This window comes from Nannobrachium achirus (assembly GCF_963921795.1).
Source record: "Nannobrachium achirus genome assembly, chromosome: 8".
NCBI classification, from domain to species: Eukaryota; Metazoa; Chordata; class Actinopteri; order Myctophiformes; family Myctophidae; genus Nannobrachium; species Nannobrachium achirus.
Window position 1 is genome coordinate 28770508 of NC_137817.1, and position 24338 is coordinate 28794845.

At 44.5% G+C, this 24338-nt stretch overlaps 1 protein-coding gene across 1 annotated transcript; it reads left to right on the top strand.

Annotated features, from left to right (window-relative positions):
* Window positions 1-1675: 1675 nt before the first annotated feature.
* On the top strand, window positions 1676-21071 carry igsf10 (immunoglobulin superfamily, member 10; the record flags this gene model as incomplete). The annotated part of the gene is made up of 9 exons (XM_080731809.1): window positions 1676-1878; window positions 3397-3526; window positions 4936-5326; window positions 6629-7393; window positions 9611-11494; window positions 11737-13404; window positions 14050-14950; window positions 16883-17249; window positions 19521-21071. The coding sequence occupies 9 exons, from the start codon at window positions 1676-1678 to the stop codon at window positions 21069-21071; spliced, it is 7860 nt and encodes a 2619-aa protein (XP_080587935.1).
* Between the last annotated feature and the right edge of the window lie 3267 nt (window positions 21072-24338).

A 24338-nucleotide genomic window follows, 5' to 3' on the forward strand; every position in this document is an offset into this window, starting at 1 on the left:
GAGACAGTGACACACACATTTTTATTTAAGTGGTAAGTTGGAGATATAGTTATCAGCTCCCATTTTCCATTTCACAATAAATATACACTATTTGTGGATGAGTGTGTTAACTTGGAGAGAATTTATCCTAAACCCTTACCTAAGGGCTCTGTCTGAGATATATCCCAATATCACACTGTATAAGTACAAGTAGTGTAGCCTACTAAGTTGCAAAAGGGAAAGAGGAAGACAGATATTTGTTTAATAGCCTAGACAGAGAGTGCAAAGTATAACTTTTGGCTGCTGCAGCAGGTGTGATGCAGTCTTGGCATTTATTTACACAAACAAAACTATTAACCAATGTCAATTAGCCTATAATAAACTATTGGGGTATCATGATTCTATCACACAGATAGCCTAATGGAAACCATACAGTAAGTTCAAGAGATATTTGAAACAACTGAAGTAGCCTATATTGCAAATGTCTTTGTATAATTCTATCAGCTAAACCAGTGGTTTTCAACCAGTGGTCCGGGGACCACCAGTAGGCCTAGTAGTGGTCCTTGAGGGGGTTCCAGGTGGTCTCCAGCTAAATGATGGACAGCTGGTAACCAAATGGACCCGTACAGATCTTTAACTCTCCAGAGTGTAAAATGAAACAAATTGGACCCTTTTGTGTCCATTTGGTTTCATTTTACACTCTCAAGAATTAAATGATGTTCTTTAGCCTAGGCTATAAGAAGTATAATTGTTATTTTGATCAACTTTGCCTGTTATGTCTCCTATATGGTAACAACAATACAGCATGAAAACTGAATTAGACTATGTAGCAAATGTCTTTGTATAGCTGTCTGTAACTCTATCAGCTGAACTGCATGCATGCATGGGGTTTGAGCGGCGCGGCAGACAGAAGCTGTAGGTGGGCGGAGGAGTCACAAATTTTGAGCGCTCAGCCACGAGCGCTCCTGCAAAGATCAGTGCTCTGTGCTCCGGGCAGGCACAACTCCTCACAGCCTCTCTATGACCGTAACTCTCAATGTGGACCTGTTCCCTTCCCCAGGACTTTCACAACAGCTGGTTTCATTTTTGATATTTTCTACTGAAGCCCGGTAAGACCAATTTATTCAACCGGTATTTTGATTGATTGATTGATTAATTGATTGATTGATTGATTAGGTTAAATTAATGTCAAGTAGGACACATTGATGTTTATAGTTTTTTGGACACATTGTGTGCATTGTTAGTTAATTGATTACTTTCCACCTTTATTATAGCCTGCCCTACACCCTGCTGTTTTTTTATTTATTTATTTTATAATTATTATTATTTGTAATTATACATAGGCCTTTATAAGCTAGGCCATCAAATAAATAAATTATAGCCCATAGGCCTGGTGGAAGTTGTAGGCATTTTCACACTTCCCAGTATAATAGGCTACAATTTGCACTGATTTATAGGCCTATATTTGATGATTTCAAGTAATTTCCGGTGTGTTCTCATTAACAATCATTCTTCATGTCTCTTATGTCCCATATCTCTCTCCCGATTCAGGCAATTTTATTACATTATAGGCTATCACATTTTCATACCCAATGAAACAGCCAAATACGCTGTCCAACTCCGCAGGAGGTTCTCATTAATTCCACCGTTAGTTGCCCAGTCGTAGTGCCTCCTTAAACCTGAAGCCACAGTGACCATGTGTGCTTACGGGCCGTCATACCTGTGGCTGCGGTGCTGGCTATTGAAGACTGCGTTTGTCTTGGCCGCCTTGCTGCCGGGAAGTAACGGCTGCCCCAAATCCTGCGCGTGCTATGTTCCTACTGAAGTGCACTGCACCTTCAGATACCTGACCGCAATACCTGACAAGATCCAGCCAGCTGTGGAACGAATTAACCTAGGGTGAGTGAGTCGTTCTCATTCTCTCTCTCTCTCTCTCTCTCTCTCTCTCTCTCTCTCTCTCTCTCTCTCTCTCTCTCTCTCTCTCTCTCTCTCTCCCCCCCCCCCACACACATTCTCCCTCTCTGATTCAGATTTATATCAGAAAACATTGCTTTGAATTAAGATGCCCTTTTTACTGGTTGGACCACTACATTTATAGGCCTACAAATAGGCTAATAATAACTAGAAAGATGCAATTGGAAATTGCAAGTGCCATGAGCAAGTCATACTTGCAAATTCATTCAGATTACCAATTTTCCCCATTCAAGTCAATGGAGAAAATTAATTCACTAATAAATTAATGGCCATATATGGAGATCTCTGTGTCAGTCCTTGTCCCTTTTATGCCCATAATATGATCCCTGATGGCTGATATTATAAGCCCATATCTTGGAATGCCCATATGGACATACTGTTTCAGTCTCATGTGATCCCTATCAGTCATCTCCATCTCAATGGAGAAAATTAATTCAAAACTATATAACGTATCTCTTAGCAAAACTTCAGGGAAATTACATGGCAGAAGTCCCACCTTTATAACCACTAAGACTCCCTAATCAGGAGATAAGTGACCGTCACGTCACATACACAAACTTTAGAAGGCAATCATGGCCAATCAGGAAGGAATATGGGAAATCCATTGTTGATGACATGACTTTAGAGATACTGTGTACCACTTAGGGCAAAAGGAGCAGTGTTCAAAAATGTGTTTTGCAAAAAACGGCCTGATGGTGTCGCTAGAAGAGGGGCATGTGAGAAATCAGGGGCGGAGGTTGTGATTTGCCATCCAATTTGCTTGATTTTAGGCCCAAATCTGTATAGGAGCAGTGTTCAAAAATGTGTTTTGCTAAATTCGGCCTGATGGTGGCGTTAGAAGAGGAGCATGTGAGAAATGAGGGGAGGTTGTGGTTTGGCAGCCAAGGAGTGTGTGTGTGTGTGTGTGTGTGTGTGTGTGTGTGTGGCATGGATCGGGGCAACGGTGCCGGAGATATGAGTAGGGCAAAAGTGTGACGTGATGTGTGACGGACAGATTGACTGACAGACTGACAGACAGACTGACTGACAGCTGGTGGAGGTTTTGATCTCGGTGTCAGTCCTTGCCCCCTTTATGCCCATATATGGAGATCCCTGATGTCATCAATATTAAGCCCATATCTTGGAATGCCCATATATGGACATACTGTGTCACTCTCATGTGGTCTATGATGTCAGACATCTATAATGTCTGGTTGCCCAGTGAGGACAACCACATTAATAATGGAAATTCTCGCTCTCTCCCCTTTCTCTCTCCCACTTTCTCCGCTACAGTAGTAAATACTGAGTGTTGATTAAGGAGTGTAAAAATGAACGGGGTCCATATTTAACAGTCTGTTTACAGTCTGTTTACTGCATCTGTTTTCACCCTGTCTCCTCCAACATGATAAGTAGTGCAGGTAATATAGACTTCATGCAGGCTATGTTTCTTCTCTGTGTCTTCAGGTACAACAGTATAACCATCCTGGGAGATAACGATCTCTCAGGACTGGAACATCTGGAGTTACTGATGGTACACAGCAACACCATCCACAGCATTGAGGACAGGGCCTTTCTCGACCTCAAGTCCTTACAGGTAGAATACAATACTTCGTATAGGCTACTGTAAGTGTTGTGCTGTGAAAATAGCCAATCTACAAGCTCACAACACCGCAACGTGTGAGCTTGTTTTTTGCAAAAAGAAAAATTAAAAAGCCTGAATCATTTAAGCTCTTTTTCCAAATATTTGGATCTTGTTTATAACTGTTTGCATTGCAATGATGTTTGTTTGCCCTAAAGGCCCTAAAGGGTTCACGCAGAGATGGGAATTTAATATATCACAAAATAATGTATATACATTACAGTACATGCACAGTACTTCACAGCAATGCACATTGCAGCCCCCAGTTAGTACAGCCAAGACCCAGGCTCAGCCCTTTTGGCCGCGATAGGTTGTGCGTCGGTCTGGCGACTGGGAGCCTCGGGTTCAATCCCAGCTCATCGCAAATCACTACAACAGCAAAGATAATTGCCCTTATTTTTGTCCTTTGCAAACTCCACTGCGCCTGCTGAGAAGGCTAGGTCTGACCGTCTGCACACATACACAAATAAGGATATTATTTTGATTTATTATTTTAAGTACCTTTCCCGGTAAATGATTTCTGGATGTTTTCCCAGATGGGATCACTTCAATAACCTGCTGCTTTTATGAGTGAAAAGACTGTTCTTAATAATGATGTGCCTTAAATAGCTACATTTATTGTTCAATAGACCAATTATTTGTTTACAAACATTGAGACTGAATGCACAGCTGACTGTATCATGTAATCAATTCCCAACAGATCCCCAAACCTGTTGTTTTGGGGAGCACTGGTTATTCAACCTCCTCTTGTGTGCTAGTGAGGTGCTCCCATGGGTGCGCCCTTATCGAGACATATACTTCATTGCGCAACGGTGTTCCACGTCAACCGAGTAGCTGATATACAAACTCACATCGCGTCACCAATGCAACCCTTCTGAGCTTGGAGGTCTGCACTGCGCGTGACACCGTCGCATGACGGAGCATAATTAGGCTTCATGGACTGCAGCTGGGCGAGCAGTAGACGCTCTGGTGATCCAGTGGATCGGGTGGGTGATCATGAGGAGCGCTCCCTCTGTTCTGATGACGGTGAATAGAGGTGGGGTTTGAAGGACAACTGTTTTGAATCGCTATTATTGTTTACAATCAACAGAAACTAAGGATTATATATTTCAAGAGTGAGAATTTACAGTAAAAATCCTAAGCATTCTTCCTCCACACTGGGAGAAAAACGGCATCTGAAAGTTTGATGGAATGCATTTTTAAACACGAGTGCCATCCATTGCATCCTATGAACGGTGGGGTTCATTTGGTGCCGACCGGCGTGCGCATACTGGTTTATATCAATGTGACGTGGACCATTAAGGCATCTATTGTAATGTCAACAAACCATCAGTCTCCATGTCTAATAACTCTAATACACACAGGTGCTGAAGATGTCCTACAACCAAGTGAAGGAAATCAGGAAAGAGACGTTCAAAGGGCTGGAAGGCCTGCTCAGGCTCCACATGGACCACAACCGCATTGAGTTCATCCACCCTGAGGCCTTCTACGGCTTGACCAACCTCCAGTTGGTCCACCTGGAGGGCAACCAGCTGCAGCAGCTTCACCCAGACACCTTCATCACACTGAGACACAGCCAGGTGTTCAAGGTGTCTTCAGTGAGGAACATCCACCTGTCAGACAACCTCCTCACCAGTCTGCCCGCTGACATCCTGTCTGGCTGCTCCCAGCTGGAGAACCTTTTCCTGCATGGCAACCCGTGGTCATGTGACTGTCGGATGGCATGGTTCCCAGAGTGGTCACAGACGCACACAGGTGGGGAACTGAAAAATGCGGAACTCTGTAACAATTCAAGCCGTTCTGAACAACTATTAAACAGGCCTCCCTATTTTGGGCATGTTATTATATTTGTAGGAGAAAGTTGCCTAAAATTTCCCCCCAATGACAAAACTTTGTAGATCGGCTATTGTCACTATTTTAAAATAAGTATACAACTACATATCACAGCATCATGGTGTCATACACCAGTGGTTCTCAACCTGTGGGTCGGGACCCCCAGGGGGGTCCTCACATCTTTTCGAGGGTCCCCACATGATTAACTTAATGGGCAACATTGTTTTCTCAGTAAACAAACCAACATAAAGTTTAGGTTTATAGAGGGTTTATGCACATTTATATAGTGTTGTGAGCATGTAGATCTGCTATTTTCACAATAGAGCCATGTTATACAAAATGTAATGCCTCAACTCTTTAGTGCTCGTCAGGGTGGGGGGGGGGGGGGGTCCTCAGTTAACATTATTTTGGGGGTCACGGCCTGAAAAGGTTGAGAACCACTGTCATACACAAAGACAATTCAAATTCATCTTTCTGCAACAAACAGTTACTTTTGTAGCATTTAGGCTACACCCTGGTTTAGTTTCCCTTCAATGTGTGATAAAAAGTTGGGGTTGATCCGACAATGTAGCCATGATTTTCGTAATCTTTTGTAAAATAGGCCTTCCGGCCTGGTGGAGATAATTATTAATTACACTTCATCTAGGCACAATGTTGACCGTTTTGCTCTACATTCAAGTGCCTTAAACTAGCAGTGCCACGTCTGGTGGAATTTCTACATGCTGTAGAACTTTATTAGCATGTTTTACTTTAAAACAGATAAGTCAAGAGAAACAGATACAATCTTGCTGACACTTTATTGGAAGCCCAGTTACTTCAGGATCCTCTCTTAATCTACAAAAAGATAGGACAAAAAATAACAAAAAGTAATATATGGTTTCATAAATTATGACTTGGCTATCAAAGTAATGGTTCAATAAATTATGACTTGGCTAGCATAAAAGTAATGTCATAAAACATTACAATTTTGTATGATGATATTTTCATCTTGCGCGGAAAGCACGCTCCACAGAAAGCAAGGTCAACTCCAACTATTTTTAAATGTGCTTGCATGACTTGACTTGACTTTCATGGGTCACTTTGGTTTATAAATCAACTGTCAGTGTCCCCCATTAATGATATAATATGGGCTGTATAAATGTCCCATTCCTATAGTTCCTATAGTAAACCACTAGATTATTCTTTATATGATTGATATAATATTATACAAAATATATCTTCCAGGTGTGTTGAAATGCAAGAGAGACAAGAAGTATCCCAGAGGTCTTTGCCCTGTGTGTGAGAATCCTGCTCTGTCCCACAGAAGATCCCTACTCCAGCTCCACAGTGACGCCTTCATCTGCACCAAGCCATGGATTAAACCCCACCTGAAGCAGAAGAACATCAGTCTGGATGAGGGGGACTTCACCCCTGTCTCCCCAAGGGACTTCATTGCACCAATTGGCTCCTTGCAAATGAATCTGACGGACCAATTCCACAATGACGCTAGCCTCTCCTGCACTGTCCAGAGACCCTCTGCCATGGAGAACCTGACCCTGACCTTGGAAGAGGAAGGGGTCAATAATGTCACCATGCTTACTGCTGGAATAACCACCTCTCTTGTGTGTAACATTGACTATGAGCATATACAGCAACTGTGGCGCATACTGGCTACCTATAGTGACACTCCTATGAGGCTGGAGAGAGGCCTAATGCTGGCCAGGAGCCCGGAGATGATATACAGGTACAGTCAGATCAGACCAGAGGATGGGCAAGAGGAGATTCACACAGGCACTGAGGCTGAGATTAAAGCGTCTCCTGGATGGCTGATGCAAGGAGAGGTTCATTTCCAGCTAGACCGGACCACTACCACATTCTCCACTCTGCATATAATATACAAGTCTGTGGTCAACCTACGTGTGGAAAACAGAGCCTTCAAGAGAGAGCGCTACAGCTGGGCCATGATCAGACGAGACAACCAGACCAAGACTGAGCACTCTGTACTCACAGGTGGGTGTCACAGATTAGTGGTGAATAACTTAGCTATTATAGACAATGTGACTCCACAGATCCACACATCTAACCACAAATTAGGTAAAACCACAGCTATTCACATCTGCTAACCACTTATGGGCCCCCTTTCCATCCGTCCGTGCGTATGTGAATCTGTCCATCTGTCAAACAGCTAATCTCTGACGCCGTTGGCCCGGTTCCTATGCCAAACTGTGCACACACAATCTATGGGTGCCAATCCACCGTTTGTCAGCCTTCTGATTGGTCCCTGAGACTCCCTGACTGGCCAACCAGAAAAAACCATTCACTTTTTGCTATCGGGGGTGGGGTTTGTGCAGTGGAGAATGTTGCTTCAGGCTTTCAAGAACGGTCCGCACTGCGCGACACGGCATGCGTCTAGTACGGCCGCGCGAGGTGATCGCGATTTCGCTCAATATAATGAATAAGCTTCAACAAACTAGTTCACATGGACCTTATCAATGTAACTAAGAGTTACGATTGGGTACATATATTTTAAATGGGCAGAATTACCAAAGCCAGCCTATTATGTGAGGAGAACTATAATCTGGCTGTCATCTTCATACCCAAGATGCACTGCGCTTTCTCTTTCTATTTCTATTCTCTCTCTGATCCAGAGGATTAAACGAATTAAAACATATATTTTCGGGGGAAAACTACTGTTTTGCTATGTAATTACTGTACCTTTTTCTTCCCTTTTTATTAATATCACGTAGATGTGTTTTTTTTGGGTACTTTATATAGCTGTAATGAGGCTATGAAAAAAAGAAAAATCCCATCCACTTCCACTATAAAAGAATCTGCAATGGTGATTCTGTCCCACTGGGATTAAACAAATTAAAACATATATTTTCGGGGAAACCCCCTGTTTTGCAATGTAACTACTGTACCTTTGTCTTCCCTTTTTATTAATATCACCTAGATGTTTTTCCTTTGGTACTTTAAATTGCAATAATGAGGCAATGAAAATACCCTCTCCCCCCATCCACTGCCACTATAAAAACAATCTGCCCAGGGTCATCTGTACCACCATAGTAACAGGGCAGAATGGGGCGGGATTTGCAAAGGGGAGAATTCAGAGCCTCTTCCCCACATCTTTCCCATGGGCCTGTTTCATCGCCACCATGAGACTGATTTGCTAAACTTATTTTTGCTGTGGGTGCTGGGGGCGTGTTCCTCCACCCGCGTCATCAGCACCCACACCCTAGGTGGGGTTGGCAATAGGGCCTTTCTGTGGTGAGTTTGCATGTTCTCCCCGTGTCTCCTTGGGCATAGGCCCTCACACAAAAAAACATGCAGTAGTCCTGGTTTCTATACTACCTCCCCCTAGCCAGCTGGGTGCTCCCCAATGTCCCCTGGCGCGGCAGGGGGAGAGCAGAAACCAGGACTACAGGTTAGGTAGTCACCGGGTGAAAAGAATGGGTTGCAAAAACCGTGGGATAAAAAAAAAAAAACATAAAAAAAAAAATATATATATATTTTTGACAGTAAAAATCACTCATGGTGGCGGCCAATTTGTGTTTTTACCTATAACATTTTTCACCTCTGCCTTTTATAGCACCACCAGGAGGCTGACTTATGTAAAACACATTCTTTGATATTACTCCTTCAGATTTTGTCCAAAAATCACGCAAGTCAGTACACAGTATTAGTATTAGTATTAGTAGTAGTAGTGATGGCTAACATTGGATTCCAAAGTTTGCAGGACTGGTGCGTTTTGAACAAAATGCCTCAAATTCTGAACGCCGCTTGCGATTTGCATGAAATTTTGCACACACATTCCCACTAGGTCAAGGAACAAATGCCACCCGTTTCACATTGGCCTGTTATAGCGCCACTGGCAGGTCAACTTTTGCAAAACACATTTTTGGAACAAAATGGCTCAAATCATGCATGCACTGTCCGATTGCTGTGCAAGGCCCAAAAACATATGGCACACCTTTCACAATATAGCGCCACCAGGAGGCCACAATAACCTACCTGACCTGGCGGAGACCTGTGCTCGGAAGAGCACTGCTTCTAGTTTAAAATGTATCCTATGCGGTGCAGTGAGAGAATTGTAATGTCATATGCATTTTTCCCATAATTCCCGTAATCCTATATCATATTCTACCACATCATATCATATCATATCATATCATATCATATCATATCATATCATATCATATCATATCATATCATATCATCTCCTAACAGGTGGTGTAGCAGAGTTGCAGTGCCAGGCGATGGGCGAACCAAAGCCATCAGTGGAGTGGATCTTAGCAGACGGCACTAAGGTTCGGGCACCTTACTCCAGCGAGGACAGGAGGATCATCATCACAGCTGAGGGGAAGCTCACTTTACGAGGAGCAGACACCACAGACACAGGTCTCTACCGGTGCATTGTCACCAACTACCTGGATGCCGATGTGCTCAGCTTCCGGGTGACAGTCCTGTCCCCGGACGTGGAAGAAACCGAAGTGAACGGAGTCCAACTCTCTCGACCACTGGGCCAAAACCTGGTTCTGGACTGTGGATCCACAGGCAGTCCTGAGGCCTCAGTACAATGGCTACTGCCTGACCAGTCAATGGTGGACAAGTCTTACAGGAACAGAAATGTGTATAAGAATGGAACCCTGGGCATTCGTGGGCTCACTGCAAGGGACAGAGGATTCTACCGGTGCATAGCCAGTAACCATCTCGGGGTTGACCTGTTGGTGTCACAGGTGACAGTGACTGGACAAGGGTCAGATGAGAAGCCAGAGTTAGACATAGAGGGGTCTGGAATGGGGGCAGAAGAGGTCAAGGTGGACCCCAGTCTGATGGACAATGAAGTTGTTATCAGTGAGGTACCCTCGTCCAGCCCCTCTGAAAGAACCAGCCAGGAGTCCAGGACCATTACTTCAGACCGCCCTTACCCCAGACTCGGGCCACAGGCCAGAGGTGGCTCTGCGGGTCGATTGGGACAGAGGAGGAGGGGTCCACTTAGTAGTAGACGTATGTGGAGCAATAGGAGAACATTTGATAATACACACAGGAAAGTGGACCCAGAAAAATTTGCTGAGTTAATGAAAAAAGCCCAAGGTGGTTCAGCAGGAAAAACAAAGGGCGAAAAAGAGAAATTTAACTTTGAAGAAAACATTCTCTCTGGAGACGGTGAAATTGGTTCGGGCGAAGGTCAAAATGAAAGGCGATTGTTTGCAGGTATAGTGCAGCCATCAACAGACATGCCACAAGAAAGTAGAACCAGCATAACTACAAACCAAGGGAACTACAACAGTCACACTGCAGCCATGGCCACCACAGAGAACATGAATATCATGACAACAACAGACAACACTCAGTCCAATGCAAAGCAGAACACAGAGACCCCTGACAGCAGTCAGATTAGTTTCATGGCAGTAACAGAAAAAATTAACACATTAACTACAGAGTCGTACAGACAGTCAGATAGTACACCAATCAAATCCACATATACAGATAGTCCAGAAAGAGTTAGTGAAGGTCAGAGTGATGAAGTCACTCCATATACATCGGTTCCAGACCATACAGGGTCCTACGCTCTAGAGAGGACCTCCAAGCTGCCCTCAAACAGACATCCGGTCACCCTTCGTCTCACCATCACAGACGCTTCAGAAGAAACCCGGCTCCAGTTCTCAGGAGACGCGGATGCTGAGCCAGAGACATCCACCAGGGCAGTGCTCACCTTTGTCACTGACCCCAATGTTACACCAATGATGGACGGACCGGGTCCGGTTGACCCAATAATCCACACCTCCACTGACCCAGAAAGCGAAACCACGTTCACAGCCGTCACCACCACTGAGAGACAGAAAGATGAAATTACCTTCCACACCACCCAGAGGATCAAGTCCCCTCGCCTGCCGGCTGGATCGACCATCATCTCCCGTCAGCAGATCCATATCATCCCGCCCAAGAAGGGCCGAGGAGGGGGTCACAGGAGGACGTTTCAAGGCCGTCGGAGGATTGTCAAACCCAACAGGATCACTGACATTCAGTCTTTCATCAATAAACTCAAACAACCCACAGTGAGAAAGGAAGGGAATACCACAGTGCCATATACAATGGAGTTGACTACAGGTAGGCAATAAATCGTTTGATCGATCAATCAATCTGTCTGTCTATCTGTCTGTCTATGTCCATCTGTCTGTCTGTCTGTCTGTCTGTCTGTCTGACTGCCTGTCTGTCCATCCGTCTGTCTGCCTGTCCATCCGTCCGTCCGTCCGTCCGTCCGTCCGTCCGTCCGTCCGTCCGTCCGTCTGTCTATCTTTAACTTATGACAGTTGTCATATTGTAGATGTTCATATTATTTTTTCTTACAGACTGTGACTGTGATGAAGATGGGAAGAAGAAAACAACTAACGATCTGAGGTCTGAAAAACCAACATCCTACCCCAGTTCCGTTTTAACTAGAATAGTAGAACAGTCTACTACTCAAGATGCTGTAACCACCACCACTGACTACGACTTTACTTCAAAGATCCCCCCCAGCAGCAGTACCCAGTCCAGGCTGGAGTTGTCCAGTAGCTATATCACCTCTGCTGATGCCCCTGAACCAGACACTACTCCTGATCCACATACGACCACGACTGTAGAGCCAATGATCTCAATCACCACCACTATGGCCACCCCCAAGGTCACCAGGGAGAAAATCCAATGGGACAGACTGTTCGGCGGCAGGGCGACGCAGAGGGAGATACTGGAGAGGCTGCGGAAGCCGTCAACTACCACAAAAGCTTCCACTACGGCTGAAACGACTACCACCGCCCCAACCACAGCTCCCACTTGGCCCACAGCGGACTCTCTGACTGAACCTGAGACGGTGTCTCCACCCAGATATGATGAGAACATCGAGAGCTCTACAGATGACGACTATGGAGATTCATCCTCCACTGACCCTGAGCCTACAACATCCCAGCCGAGTTCGCACCACAGGACCTCCAGCGCTGTGTCCTACTACGTCAGCTCCACAACCACCCCAGCCACAACCACCCCTGCCACAACCCCCGCTACGACGCCACAAGACACCCAGACTATTGCTTTACCAACCACAGTTAAACCACCATCCAGGACCAACCTTGACGAGGTCTTGTCATCTGGGTCTGGGGGCTCTCCTGGTCGTTGGTTTGATCGCAAACCGAGGCCTGGAGGTGCAGGGGGGCGCCTGGAACGGAGGAGGAGGCCTTTCAGGGGCAGGAAACCCTTCAGGAAACCTACAACGACGACTGAATCTCCCACCACCACAGCAGAAGTTACAACTACAATGGAAACAACCGTAGAGACCACAACGCTAGCCCAGTGGACCGTCTCTGTCTCCAAGCCCCTGTACTTTCCATCCAGGGAGACGGAGAGATCCGTAGTGACCGTCTCCACTGATAAGAACTCAGTGGAAGAGATAGACTCGTATGAAGTGGTTGACTGGACTACACCTACACCCACCACTAGAAGACCACAAGTCTACACTGTGACCAGCAGACCCTGGACCACCTCAACTACCCCTACAACAACATTCAGGACAGCCACCACAGACAGGCCTAAAACCACATCTCAAAGCAGAGTCCACAGCAATATACGGCCATCGTCAGAGAGGAAAAGCGCTCACCGCACACAGAGACCAACAGCTAGCACAATTAGACCCACAACACAAAGTAGTAGAGCCAGAGGCAGACCAGAAAAGGCCTTCACCTTTGACACAGTGACTGTTCTGACAGCAGAGCAAGGCTACACTAACACTCCTGCCCCGTATAGCAACCAGGATATAGATAAAGCCATCTCCAGTGCCTACAATCACATCACTGGCTATGAGACTACTACAGGTAATATAGTAGGATTCGAGGCCACCACCAAGGACCTGAGCAATAAGCCCAAGATAGTGGGGGGGAATGTGGCCAGCTTCACTGTGCTCGCCAACTCCGATGCCTTCATGCCATGTGAGGCTTCTGGAAACCCTCAGCCCAGAATCAGCTGGAAGCGGTTCTCTTCAAGCTCAGGTAAACAAAGAGAAGTTCTAGTTTTGAACATAAATTGTAATAATAAGCATTTCGTTTCCAAAAATGTCTATTGCAGCATAATTTCACATCTCCCGTTATTTGAGTGTGTGTGGTTTTTGAGTGTGTACGGGCGTTCGTGCACATGGATGTGTGATGGTTAAGTGATTTTCTATTTGATTAAAAGCATTAGAAATTCTGTCATAATATTAATAATATCAGTGTGTGCATTTGACAGTAGGCTACTATAACGTGGACCCTATTTTCATCCGTGCCTTACCCTTCATCCCTAAACGTCTTTGCCTTTTTTTTTTACTATTTAGATTTTTTTTAAATAGTTCAAATAGACGATCTACAAGCTCACAACGTGTCGATGTAGATCAGCGATTTGAAGTATTTTAAAATGTTTTTCAAAATATCAAAAAAGGCCAAGAAGTTGAGGGATAAGCGGTAAGGAACGAACGAAAATACTGTAGGGCCCTGTAAGCCTACAATAATGGGATTTCAAGAAGTGACTTGAATGTGAGAGTGCAAATCTCACACCAGTGTGTAGACTACTGAACACAGTTGGAACTGCAGTTGACTATTCCACTTGTGAGGGGCATCCGCATGACATTAAAAGCACCCTTTCTCTCTTTCTGTCTTCAGGTACACTTACCATCAAGGGAAGGATGGGGAAGTTTGAGGTGTTTGACAATGGCACATTGTCCATCCAGAATGCCAATGTAAAGGATCGAGGACAATACCTATGTCTGGCTGAAAATGATCACGGTTCGGACAAACTGCTGATTACCCTCACTGTCGTAGCCTACCCCTCGCGCATCCTGGAGCCAAAGTTGCGCGAAATCAAGTCCTATGCGGGGAGGACTGTGGAAATGAAATGTAAGGCAGAGGGCCGACCCACACCTATGATATCCTGGATCCTAGCCAATCGGACCCAGGTTAGGGGTGACAACCTGGACAAGGGCAGGGTATCGGTGACCTCTGAGGGGACCCTGGTCATTAAGCAGGTGTCTGTCTATGACAGAGGCCATTATAAGTGCATCGCTAGTAACCAAGCAGGGGCTGACACTGCTACAGCTCGACTGCAGGTGGTCGCAGCGCCCCCTGGCATCCTGGAAGAGAAACGGCAGCAAGTGAAAGTAGGCAGGAGGCAAGACCTTTGGCTGCCCTGTACTGGACAGGGCAGCCCTCTGCCATCTGTTCACTGGGTGCTCTTCGATGGCTCAACCGTCCAACACAACAGGCCTGCGTTTGACCCCAGGATATCAGTGTATGAGAATGGAACCCTCTATGTAAAGGATGTTACTCCAACAGACAATGGGAAATATGAATGTATCGCTACCAGTTCTACCGGGTCCGAGCGGAGGGTGGTGACTCTGGCGGTAGAGAATCGCGAGTCTCCGCCGCGGATACTTGCAATGTCCCAGCGTGTGACAGAGCTATTCTATGGGGACCAGCTCAATCTGAACTGTTCGGCCACAGGAGAGCCCAAACCCAGGATCATGTGGAGGTTGCCCTCTAAAGCTGTGGTGGACCAGTGGCACAGGTAAAAAGTGTCTGATTTAAGCAATATTACACATGAGGGTGTGCTTTAACGTGGTTATTGGCACGACAGCGTTGCGGCAGGAACAATGCGGAGCCGTTCCATAAGCAGCGCTGAGGTGCCTATAATCACATTAAAGCACACACTTGAGTTTAATGTTGCGATTATACAACAAACAAACAAACAAAAAAATACGTCAATTCCATTTCGTTGTAATTAAGATATTCAATAGAATTTTATATTTTTAAATGCTAGATTTAGCTACTATGTCCCTGAACTTAGCATAGTGCTGGGACAGGACCCGGCACAGCTGATTTTCTTTTTGATTAGACCAGTGCCATCATGCTGATGTAGATACGGGTAGATAGCTATTTCAACCAATCAGATTGCTTTGTCAGAACTACCTGTTGTATAATACACAATAAAGCATTTAGAAGCACAGGATTGCACTTACAATTATAATGTATTGAATTTGTCAAAAAGAAACATTTTGAACATTTTGGTTGCTCTCTGAAAAACAGAAGACATGATGCAATTGTAATCTAACACATATACAGTAGTAGCTGTAGCTTTGCCTCTCATATTAGAACACATAGCTCACAGTTCTCAGTGGAGAGACTGCTGTTGTGGATCAGCAAACATAATAGTAATGACAAGGCCCCATTCATGCATCGGGCACCTACAGCCAAAAACATTTATACATCTTGGTTTTGAAATATAGTACTACAAAAATAGAGAGCCCTTTGCTGCAGAAAAGTAGAACATCTCCAGGCATCATTGTATCTGTGTAGTGGAAATATTTCTGTTTTCATTTTTAAGTTTCCATCTCAGGTTTCCATATTTCCTATTTTTCGTTTCCAGCACTGAACCTTTGGGTGATCTCTTAGGTAAGAGAAAAAGTGTGTGTCTGTTTCAGTGTGAAGGCTAGTCAATTCCTTATACTTTGAAATAAGAGAATCTGCTTATTGAGCATCCTGGTCCAAGGCTTTATCAAATCCAGGTCAGTCCTTGTGGAAACAGTGGAGAGGAATTTTAGTGAGAGAGTTGAATGCTATTGCCGAATGATGAAAAACAGGGATGTCAAAGAGTTCTGATACACGCACGATGAGGATCTCTGGGGATGATGGATCTCTCCTCAAATTATATGTGGTCCCATTTATGAAAAACCCACAGTCTTCGTTGAAACTTTACCAAATAATACCAATGTTTTCCTGAAGCAGGGCAAAACATGTATCAATGAGAACTGACAATGGAGCGTTTATTTTTTATTTTTTATTCAAATAACAAAAGTAAGAACAGGAGAGTTGTCTAATTTATTTTTATTTAAAGTCAGAACACAATTAAAACCATAACAGAAACTTGGAAGTCACAATCTCTGGATTCTAAACTGAGACCTTGATTGCTGTAAATAATTTGGGAAAGTTTGCCAGGTTGCATCTCTGCATGCAATGAGGAAGAAAGCTGAGGTTAGTTATCATCACTGTCAGTATATATTTTCAAAATGATCTGTCAACACAATGCTGTGAAATCTGCAATTTATAGTTTTTCTGCAGCTGGTAGAGCTAGCCATTTGATTTATAACACAACTGCAATGTAAAAGACAAACTCCAGGTGTAATATAACTAAAGTTATCCTCTCCGGCCCTGTCAGGGTTTTAAAAATATCCAAATGTATTTAAGCTTCATTGAGACAAATGGCAGTATAGAGTCACACAACCACATTTCAGCTTCCCGTAAGGAAAACTCATTACAACTTCCAAATTGACTGCTAGCTTTGCAGAATTATTAAGGAAAGTTCATCCATTTTCCTCTTGCCACAGATGTGATATATTGGCTAATCAACGAAGCTGGCCTTTAGGGTTAAGCACACTAATGATCTCCTTCCCTTTATAATAACGCATCCACATTTTGTCATTTATCTACTGTATGTCTCCAGGATGGGCAGAAGAATCCAGGTCCTGGACAATGGAACTCTCACTGTTAACTCTGTGAGTGACAAAGACGCTGGGGACTATCTCTGTGTGGCACGCAGCAACATCGGTGATGACCTCCAGCTCATGAAGGTCACTGTGTCTATGAAGCCGGCCAAGATCGAGACTAAAGCGCATGGCAAGAAGCAAGTGCCCTTCGGGAACGACCTGAAGGTGGACTGTAAGGCGTCGGGGGCCCCGCAGCCCGAGATCTCCTGGGGTCTCCCAGATGGCACGGTGGTCAACAGCGCCCTGCAGTCTGACGGCAGCAGTGGGGGAGGACGCTCCAGACGCTACATCTTGTTTGACAATGGAACACTTTATCTAAACAAGGTAGTGTACTGTAGTGGCTGGAATAGATATTCTGCATCTAGCTTATGGCTTAACTCAAATCTTTGCTTCTGGGGGTCCCTGGAACTAAATATTTTGAGATGGGGGTCCGAGGCCAAATACATATCAATTTGGGGGTCCTTGACCTAACAAAGTTTGAAAACCAGTGATATAGGAACATACGTTTTTTCAGAAAACTGTTAGGATTTAGAAGACATTTGTAGAATCGGCCTGTATCAGTGGTTCTCAAACTTTGTCATGACAAGGACCCCCAAAATTATATATATTTGGCTGTAGACCCCCATCTCAAAATACGTTGTTCCAGGGATACCCAGAAACAAAGATTTTAGTTGACTTAAGCTAGATGCAGAATAGATACATGCCGCTCAGACCTGTTGGCAAATGAAAGGTCGCAGCAACTACTATATGCACAGCAGCCATATTTGAGAGAAGTTCCCACTTCATTCAAAGGTGTTACAAATGATACTAATGAAGGCTCTGTTCCATTTCATGTAGCACAGTGGTTCTCAAACCTTTTATTTTAAGGTCCCCCATAACTCTCACTAAAGGTGTGCATTGGCACTGCCCTCACGATTCGACTTGATTACGATTAACAACGTAACAATTTGATTTTACGATGCATTGCGAGGCATACCCTCCCCACATTTTTCTATATTATTGCACAATATGGCATTTTTTTCATCAGTCAATACAAGCAGTCAGATATACTCAATACAATATTTATGCCAAACATCTAAATAGCTATGAATTTATGGATTCCCACTTGTTATTTTTTATTTGTACCAACAGTCAAAAAAGCACATAGGCCAACAGTGCTGTAATTTTACATTCTACAGACCATAAGACTATTACTTTCCCATAACTCGACAAAGAACTCTTATTTTGAAGTCCTCCAACCGGACACCAAGGGTTTACTTATGTCTGCTGACGCTCAGCTCAAACTCCATCTGCCTGTATGTTGTATTTACCTGCACGGGCAGCCAGTGTCAACCCCTGTTTATGTATGGCTCTAATAATCGATTATGTCACGTTGCTGAATCGATTCAGAATCGTGCATGCCTGAATTGCGATGCATCGCTGAATCGATTATTGTTGGCACTATTACTAATGTACACTCTCAGAGTTACACCTTTTAAGGGGTCATCTGAAAGCCCATGAAGGTCCCTGGACCACACTTTGACATCCACACAATATCGGCACCCTGACTCTGTTTGACTAGAATGGAACAGAGCCTTCATTAGTATTATTGGTAACACCTGTGAAGGAAGTGAGAAGAGACCCTAGGATTAATAAGAGAAGGATATCACACTGGGCGTGTCCCAGCGTGGTACCGGGGTATGGCACATGCGCAGTGTTAACAGGAACTGCCATGGTGGAGTGTTCCAGCAGAGGCACTAGATAAAAAAGATCATGATCCGTTCTCAGTAGAGCGAGGTGTGTGTTTGTTTGTTGTGTTCTCTCTCCACTCATCACCTAAACAGCTGCAGGTTTTCTTATATTTTCTGTATAGTGCTGTGTTTTATTTTTTTTAAAGGACCCCAATTGAAACAAGCCCAAGGCTCTTTGGAGGTGTTTATCCTTTTAGTTGACCTTGTACCAGCCGTTATGAAACTACCTTGGCTTTTCCTATGCAAACTTCTAATAAAGTTTTAAATCAATCAATTGTGGGAAATAATTGGTCTTCAGAGGGATGCTTTTATATAATCCTGTACTTTGAAGCATATGTCTTAACTTGTACTGCGTGCCGTACTTGTATTGTGCAAAAAAATCAACAGACCGCACAATTTAATTTATTTATAAGCACTTACACAAAATATCAGTAAAACAGCAGTAGATGAGAATACGATGGATTTCTATAACTTATATTCATTCAGGATATGCAACACATAGTTGTGCCTATTAGGGCACCAAATAAGCCTACTTGTTTTGTGGCATAAGAACATTTAATTTGAGCAAAGAGCAAGTCCCCAGCAGGCACTTAAAGTAGGACAAAACAAACACTACCATTTAATGTTTACACGCCGCCATCTACTGAGCCACAGTGTAGGTGCAGGCCAGATTGTACTGCGCATGTGCCATACCCCGGTACCACGGCTGGGACACGCCCAGTGTGATATCCTTCTCTTATTAATCCTAGAAGAGACCCAACTTCTCTCCAAAATGGCTGCTGTGCATATAGCCTATTCGTCATCTTTCTCGCTAAGGCTGCACAAATCTTTAAAGAAATGTTATGTTAATGTTTTGTTTCCCTAGGTTGGCATATCAGAGGAAGGAGATTACACATGCTATGCCGAAAACCAGTTGGGCAAAGACGAGATGCATGTTCATATCACCGTGGTGACGGCAGCCCCCATCATACGTGCGCCCAGCCATACCTATGCAAAGGTCCCACCTGGAGGGAACGTCCGCTTTGACTGTGAAGCAGTCGGAGAGCCCAAACCTAAGATTCTGTGGATGCTGCCAACCAACGACGTAATTGCAGCATCTAATGAGCGCTACCTGATGCACGTGAATGGCTCTCTGGATATCAGGGATGTGAAACTGAACGATGCTGGAGAGTATGTGTGCATGGCTCGCAACCGCGCTGGGGAAAACAGCAAAATCTACAAGTTGGATATAGATGGGAACCCGCCAGTGATCAATGGTTTTTACCAGAACCGGACTGTGATTAAAGATACCGCAGCTAAATACTCCAGGAAATTCATAGATTGTAAAGCCGAGGGAGATCCGGCCCCCACGATCACGTGGATTATGCCCGACAACATTTTCCTGACAGCGCCATATTTTGGCAGTAGGATTAACGTCCACCATAATGGGACGCTGGAGATCCGGAATGTGCGTCCGACGGATACAGCAGAGTTCATTTGCATGGCGAGGAATGACCAGGGAGAGGCAGTGATGGTGGTGCAGCTGGAGGTGACCAGCATGCTACGAAGGCCCATCTTCAAGAACCCCTTCAACGAGCGCATCGTGGCCAGGATGGGAAAAACGGTGGTTCTCAACTGCTCTGCCGACGGACACCCGAAACCAGAAATCATCTGGACCATGCCCAACGGGAGTCGCTTTACTGGCGGGTCAGACCGCGGGTCCCGCCACCACCTGGGAAATGACGGGAGTTTCGTCATCTACAACCCTGGTAGGCAGGATGCTGGGAAGTATCGCTGCGCTGCAAAGAACTCCATGGGCTACATAGAGAAGTTACTTATCTTGGACGTGGGGCAGAAGCCGTACATCCTCACGCGGCCAAGGGGCGTCATACGCAGCGTCTCAGGGGACCCTCTCTACCTTCACTGCCTGGCCGATGGGAGCCCCAGACCCAACATCTACTGGACTGTTCCAGGGGGCCACACTCTCACCCGACCCCAGGTCCACGGACGCTTTCAGCTGCTAGAGAATGGGACCCTCGTTGTGCAGGACACAACACTCCGCGACCGCGGGAACTATGTGTGCAGGGCGAGGAGTGAGGCTGGCGATGCCATTCTGACGGTCCCGGTGGTAATAATCGCCTACCCTCCCCGGATCACTACTGCTCCACCTTCCAGTGTGAGGGCGCTGTCCGGGGCACCTCTCCAGCTCAACTGTGTTGCCATTGGGATCCCAAAGCCAGAGATCGCCTGGGAGCTGCCCGATCATTCCATTCTGTCCACGGCGGGGCAGGGTCGGCCAGCAGGCAGTGAGCTGCTTCACCCCCAGGGTACACTTGTCATTCAGAGGCCCACCGTGTCAGACTCTGGGACGTACAAGTGCCTGGCCAAAAACCACCTGGGCACGGATTCAAAGGTCACATATGTACGTGTGCTGTGAGAAACGCACACACAGCAAAATCATCAGTGTCCTTGTTACACTCTCAGAGTTAAATGAACACTGAGCGTGTTACTGTGTATTATTAAGAGATGAGAGTAATATATCAGAAATAAACTCTTAATAGACATACAGTAGAGTACCGCCGGACTGTGGTGGAGACTTCTGAGCGTGGATTTTCGGAAGGTCACGTTGCATTGGACTCGGTACCGAAAATATCACTGTAATCAAACAAAATAGCTGGGTTAACAAGGCAGCCGAAGAAGAGAACGACCAGAGAGCATCACAGACTTTAAAAGAAGATACTCTGTTCGTGGCCAGGGAAGAGAAGTCTGGGAATAGAGAGGTGATATTCTTAACATTGGTCAAGGGGGTTTGGGAACATGTCACTGCTTCTCATTTGGGTTATTTAAACAAACAAAACAAAGGCCAGTGAGCCTGAGAGAACCAATCCAAACAGCAAAGCTGAGAGTGACAGTTTCAACAAGGCATGGCAGCAAATTAGTATATTATTACAACCCAGGGTGCAAGAAAGAGAAACCTTTTCTGTGAGTTTTGGTTCTCTACAGACATTGGCCAAATGTTTGTGTTCTTTTGTGACATGTTTTTCTGTTATTGACCGGCAGGTAGAGACAACATAACTGCAAATCTCATGTAGTGCAGTATCGTTAATGGGCACAGTATTTACATTTCAAAGTTGGTGAGACATTTCTTTTGCAGGCTCATTTTTACACTGGATAGACTGATCTGCATGTATCCTATCTGATTGCTTTATTGATGCTTTAAGTTTAAGGACACGACATGAACCATGGAAAGACCTTTCCATTTAAATCTGTACACAAGGACCTACAGTATAACGTTATACATTATGCTATTTTGAAAGAATAAAGTATACTGTAGACGTCTTTTGTTGCATCTACTTAATCAAAATATACATTTTTAACATGGGAAGAAAATGGAATCAAAGCTGAAATAGGTTTAATGTCTTTCTTACAGTTATTATTATACCAGCTGAGCTTAAGAGAGCCAATGAAGTGGAAATTAGACGATAGAATTACATTTTGAGTGGAGCACAATACCTGAAGTGTATCTTTTACAAACAAGGATAGGTTCTTAAAGGATCATTCAGCCATCAATAAAGGTCATTGTTGTCTATTTGCAGCTTTGGCTCTAATTGTATTTAAACTGACCATTTTGCTGTTCATAGCTTTATTTTTTTATTCTGTGTTTGTTTGCATTTTCTCCATAGTCATTAAAATGTTACCAAACTTTACCTGAATAATTGAGTCAATGTGGCTAAACATGACTGTATGGAAGAAGTCACATGTGTTCATAATAAATCAGTCTTGTCTCCAGGGCCTATTTTTGGTATTCTCTGTACTACTAGCCTTCACAGTTATGTCTGAGGGAAGTCCAAGGCAACTATGCCAGGAAGGTTAAGCCTCAGGTTCAGGGACGTGCTGGGCCCCTGATTCAGCCCGGGAAAAAGAGTTGTAGAGGCCCTCATTGCGCGCTATAGAGAGAGAGAGATCTCTCTCCATAGCGCTGCTGCTACTCAAAGATTTGCCATTTCAGATCATGACAAGTGACAAGCCAGTGGGCCAATTACATGAGTTATATTTTGTCATCAGGTGGAAACCTTGTAGGTCCAAAACCGTTTGTTTTGTATTTATCATTTAAAAAATTAAACTAGTGAAAACAGCCGATCTACAAGCCGATCTACAAGCGGTGCGAGGCGTTGTGTGCTTGTAGATCTGCTGTTTTCACTACTTTTGTGCGACGGCCTTGTATGATGAAGCAGTGCTTTGCTTTGCGAAAGAATGTACACATATGAAACTTGGAGATACGAGGTTTCTGCCCGACAGTGACGATTTACTTTGTTGGCAGCCCAGCCCCCAAAATGGAAAGACATTTTATTTTTTTCCGGGAATGAACCGGCCATTCGGGAGTTGTCCCGCTTTTCCCAATGGCCAGCACGTCCCTGCACAGGTTCTATAGCCTTGTCCTAGTTGAGATCATTAAGATCAGCTATACCTCTCTGCACTGCAGTAGAAGTATGCTCCTGTGGCTCTTTGGCTCCAGGACAGGCCTTCTGGAGCCATGCTGTTTACACCCTCCAGCTGTGAAAATAACTTGTGAGTCAGCTCTGGTGGTATGTGTGAAATCCATAGGGGGACCATTCATTTAGCTGGTGAATGAGTGGTGATTTTACTGGCTTTCTTTGAAATAGGCGCAATAATAGAAGAGTGTCAAAGTGAAGACGGCAACAAGAAAGGGAACCGGACATGGAGAGAAAAGGCACGTGAAGATGGGTAAAGCTATGTGGAAAGGGACAACAAGAAAATAAATCTAACCATGTGGATCTCGGGATCCACATCGAAACAGCAGGGATCAAATGAGGACAAACTTAAGATGTTAGTCGTCTAAATTTCAAGTATAAAACATGAAAAATACAACAAAATAGTTAAGGTACTCTGTGGCCTTACTGGCAGTGTGCACAAGAACTTTGGCTCTGGTCGGTCCAAGGGTTTGCCACATTAGCTCCAGACACACATACGCAGTAACTGATACTAGAAAAAGACATGCACTGCCAGTCAGTGCCAGAATGTAATGCAAATGCAAAATGGTGTGACATATGGGAGACCATACAGTGACTTGAACTCTCTAAATATACACTTATCTCACTATTTTTATGGTGGGGCTCTGCAAGAGGTTATCCGCTCGCGTGCGTGCATATTACGTGTTGTGTGTGTGGCTGTCTGGAGCTAATCTTGTAAACCACTGGACCGATCAGCACCACAATTTGTATGCACGCTACCAGTTGCACACTAGGGTTTAGGCTAGCTTCACATTAATACTTTTTTAAATATGCCCAAACTTCATTCTGTATTAGTCACACTGTAGGCCTACATGACAAATACATCATAGATTAGACGACTGGTGTCATAAATAACCTGATGTCACAGGTTGGTCACATGAGCCATGCCATTTCTACGTGGATCCCAAGATCCACATAATTTCTTCTTTTTCTAATAGAGGAATGGGTCCAGCGATTACTTTTAAAAGGCAGTCATTAAGACAAATTCCATCTGTGCTAAAGCCAACAAATGGAAACAATTTCACAGTAAATTGCGGCAATTACAGATCACTTATAATGATGCACATTTACAATAGGCAGTAAAACATACAGGCTCCTAATACTCCTTTTGACTGCAGCTTGACCGCATCACTAATGCTGTCACTATGGCTAAAGACAAAGTCGAACCCGGG